The sequence below is a fragment of the Poecilia formosa genome, unplaced genomic scaffold, assembly GCF_000485575.1.
Source record: "Poecilia formosa unplaced genomic scaffold, Poecilia_formosa-5.1.2 Scaffold44, whole genome shotgun sequence".
NCBI classification, from domain to species: Eukaryota; Metazoa; Chordata; class Actinopteri; order Cyprinodontiformes; family Poeciliidae; genus Poecilia; species Poecilia formosa.
In genome coordinates this window covers 1,840,745-1,844,518 of record NW_006799983.1, presented here as the reverse complement: position 1 = coordinate 1,844,518, position 3,774 = coordinate 1,840,745, and the positions used below count along the sequence as shown (strand labels likewise).

Sequence of the window (3,774 nt, the reverse complement as noted above, 5' to 3'; positions counted from 1 at the left end):
CTGAATTCACAGTTGGCCATTAACAAAACCATACAAAGTAGGGTTATACAATGTATGTCTTTCAATAAAACTGAACTTATCACTCTGAAGGAGTTATTTTCCTTATAGGATTGAGTACCGATGTAAAACACACACACTTTAAAGGGCCTAATATAATAATGAACAGTGTAATATGCACAATTGCTGGTGAATGTTGACAACTTATTACACATAAGCAAATATTTAATAAGTAATAATGTTTTTTTTTTAGGGTTCACAGCAAAAAAAGAACAATGACAACAATTATAAAGTCTGTCAATCTAATGGAAGAAAAAAAAAACCCTGATTTATAATTTTAATACCTACAAAGTTTTCTGAAGAATGCTCTTTTAGCAATGACAACTTAGTTGTGGTCTCCTAATGACGTTTTCACTTCTTCACCTACTGAAAGACGTTTGTAAGGCATTATATTACAGACTTTAAGAGCTTGAAAACATAGTACTTAAATGATTACTTAACATTTACTGCAACTTAGTTTTATATAACTACTATGAATAATCTTATATATTGAAATATGTATTGTACTTTCAATACCCAAAATGACATTTTTAAGTAAGTTGCCAATCATTTAATTCTGAACATCCATTAAGTCATTGTACTGTTCATTTTAACAACAATAACCTTTATTGTGCAAAGCAGACTTCAATTTTCCTGTTTTTTATTTAGGCTTTATTTTTCCTTTACTCATCAATGTTTGTAAAAAAAAAAAAAAGTGACAGGTTTCCTTTATTTTCATCGAACAGCACAATGTGGTACAAAAGGTTATTTTCTGCCTCTGAATGAATCTTTATATTTATCTTGGGTATCCGGGTCCAGAATTGTTACATTCATCACTTTCTGAACCATTCATGAATACGTAGTTCGTAACGGTCAGGACAATTACAAAATAAAAATGCCCTTCCCCCTTTTCAGAAGTTACAAAACCGAACCCATTGAAGTGTCACGACCTGCCTTATGCAACCTACTCCTACCGCGCATGCTCAGTTGTGAAACAATTTCGTAAGCAATGCCATGCAGACTTGAGGCAGCAGCAAAACATATGAAGTCAGCTCAAAGTATATTCAAAATATTGGTCAGTAGACCTCACACAGTTTACCCCCTGCGACTGCCTTAACAACACACTGCGTTATGGTGCTAAATGCACTTGTGTCTAAAAGTTGTTTCAACGTTGAGACACATCATATTTATACCCAGACACACCTTTCTTTTCTGATTTCTGATAGACTCACCTGAGCGGAGAATATCGCTCGCTAGCGACACAACTTCGTTGTAGCGTTTTCTTATACAGGACATTTCCACTTCTTGTAATGTTTTTAACTTTTTCAGCTCGTCGGGGAACCATTTTTCTAAAAGTCCGCACAGAGCTACGTTGGCTTTCTCTTCGCCCCCAACAGGCTCGTTGCAAAGCCTACACTTGGTTACGAGGCACCGCTGTAAACATCTTTTACAATATGAATGTCCACAAGCTACGGTCACAGGCTCGCCCAAAAAGCCTTGACAGTTGGGGCAGTTGAACACCGCCAAGTCCTCGGATTCCTCTACTGCCTCCGGACTCCGGCCCGCTGAGTACCGCGGCCCGGGGGGTTTCTTCTTGAAGTTACGGAGAATACAGTCCACAAAAGTGCTCAACTGCTCAGGACGCACCGGTCCGTAGCGCATTGCCGCTGAAAACCAGTCGATGGCCTCCTTGAGGCAGTCCTCAGTAGCCAAAGCGTTGCCTTTCTGTAGTATAAGTTCATGGTGGCCCTCCTCCTCTTCCTCAGCCCCGATAAAGAAAGCGCTTTTCTCATCCGCCGTGTTCGCCACCTGCGGTTTTAGTGCCATAACAGCACTGAAATATTTTGTGAAATGCTATGTGAACGTAGGTTTTCTTCTGTCACCGGGTTTATACATTTCGATAGCTGCCGCGATCCGTGGCAATGTAACGAACGGGCTTTCCTCATTGATTCCCCGTTTGTTACATAAAAAAATGGGCAGTCACGTGAACAGCAGTCTGGCTCCGTGATTGGTCAGGACGGGCTGTGTTACAAAACCTGCGCAGTAAAGTTTCGTAACCGCGGAAAAGACGTAATGAAGTAGATAAAGTGAGTGTGCCAGGTATTATATTCCTTTTCGAACCTCAACATTTCTTAAATGTACTTCAATTGTTATGTAAACATGAAATATCACTCATTTTAAACTCACCATTGTTGAAATACTGCAGTTATTTCTTGAAATCCCATTCATAAGTCGTTTTGCAATATGATTTTGTAACACCCTCCTAATTTATTTATTTATTTTTTAAATATATGTAAATTTCCCATTGCGTAACGTACCTCATCCTCCATCCTTTCTTTCAACAAATCTTCCACAAAATCCTTCAAATTTACCTGCAGTAGCTCTCAAAAATATCCACATCCCTGAATTTCATAACATTTTACAAATTTAAGGAAAACATGTACATCTGTTAGACAGAAAAATAAAAGCAAAGTGTGAAAAAAACATGGTTGTATAACAGTGCTCGCATAAACTATTGCTTTATTGAAATAGCTGTTGATTCAAATTCAGCATCCAGTCTTCTTTGGCAGGGGTTTATTTATAATCTGCATCTTAAGTTGTTATTTGCCAACGTTACCTTTCTAATTTTTTCTATATCTTTTGCCCGTATAGCTCTGCGGATTTTCAATAGATCAGGACTCTGGCTATCCTTCTTCTGACTGGTAACTTTGTACATTTGGCTCATTTTTAGCTCATTTTAAACCACAGCTTGATCTAAAGGATGCAGATGTGGAAAAATTGAGAAAATCCAACTAGAACAGCTGAATTTTATTTCCAGGTTATCAGATTTGCTTAAATTGAAGAAGTATGAAATTCCGGAAATAAATCAAAAGGTGCTCCAGCAAAGTATTACTTAAAGAATGTGAATGAAAATATATCCCATTGTACCTTTTTATTGATTTATTTATTTACTTATTTATTCATCAGATTTTTCCCTTAACAGATTTGTTCGTTTATCAGATACAAATTTGTGATGAACGTAAGGTGACGTTATATGTGACAAAAGACTTTAAGAGTTTCTAAATGATTTACAGCGGTCTTATATTTTACATCACAAAACCCCTTTCTACCTGAATTTATCTCTTTTTCTAAACATTGTCACTGATTCTAAAGTAAGAGTCTTTTGAATATACATGTAGGAATTTAGTATGAAATTATAACTGAGCATAGCTCTGACTACATGGCAGTTAAGTGCTTCTAATATAATCTTAACTTGTGGTTTTGGGATGAATTTCTTACAACAATCTGCAAGGGATTGACAGGGGAATGTATTATGCAACTTTGAGATAATTCATCAATGAAATGTTGAGTAATTGGTGAACAAACAGTTTGAAAGTGGCAGGTTACCAGTTGGATAAAAGAAAGAAAGGCAACTTCTTTTCCATCATGTTGCGATGCTGCATAACAGTGTTCTCTTTGACCATCCTCATATTTTGGGATATAAATTTTTGTGTGAGATACCGCTGCCACCTAGGACATGAAGAGAGAAATAATATAGCAAAAACAACTCTTAAAATTAGGCTGTGCATTTGTTTCCAGCTTCATTTTTTCTGACGTCTCTAATGTGCTTTAAATCCCAAATTATCAGGTTTCTGGAACATCCTTCTTTTTCACATGCAAATAAAGCTGAGACTGAAGTAAATGTACCCAGGAAATCTGACTGGAATAATTTATTCAAATCAATTTCTTTGTTATACA

At 36.6% G+C, this 3,774-nt stretch overlaps 1 protein-coding gene and 1 long non-coding RNA gene across 2 annotated transcripts in view; one reads left to right on the top strand and one right to left on the bottom strand.

Moving 5' to 3' along the window:
• The window catches only part of lonrf1 (LON peptidase N-terminal domain and ring finger 1), an 11,401-nt gene extending 9,433 nt beyond the window's left edge, over positions 1 to 1,968 (bottom strand). Inside the window, exon 1 of the mRNA XM_007551862.2 lies at positions 1,269 to 1,968. Coding sequence (XP_007551924.1) covers positions 1,269 to 1,863 — 595 coding nt within the window. The 5' untranslated portion in view covers positions 1,864 to 1,968. The remainder of the gene's footprint in view (positions 1 to 1,268) is intronic.
• A 67-nt stretch (positions 1,969 to 2,035) lies between these two features.
• LOC107836209 (uncharacterized) lies at positions 2,036 to 3,722 on the top strand. Its single transcript, XR_001662076.1, has 2 exons — positions 2,036 to 2,123; positions 2,689 to 3,722. It is a non-coding gene; the product is annotated as an uncharacterized LOC107836209 (long non-coding RNA).
• Positions 3,723 to 3,774: the final 52 nt, after the last annotated feature.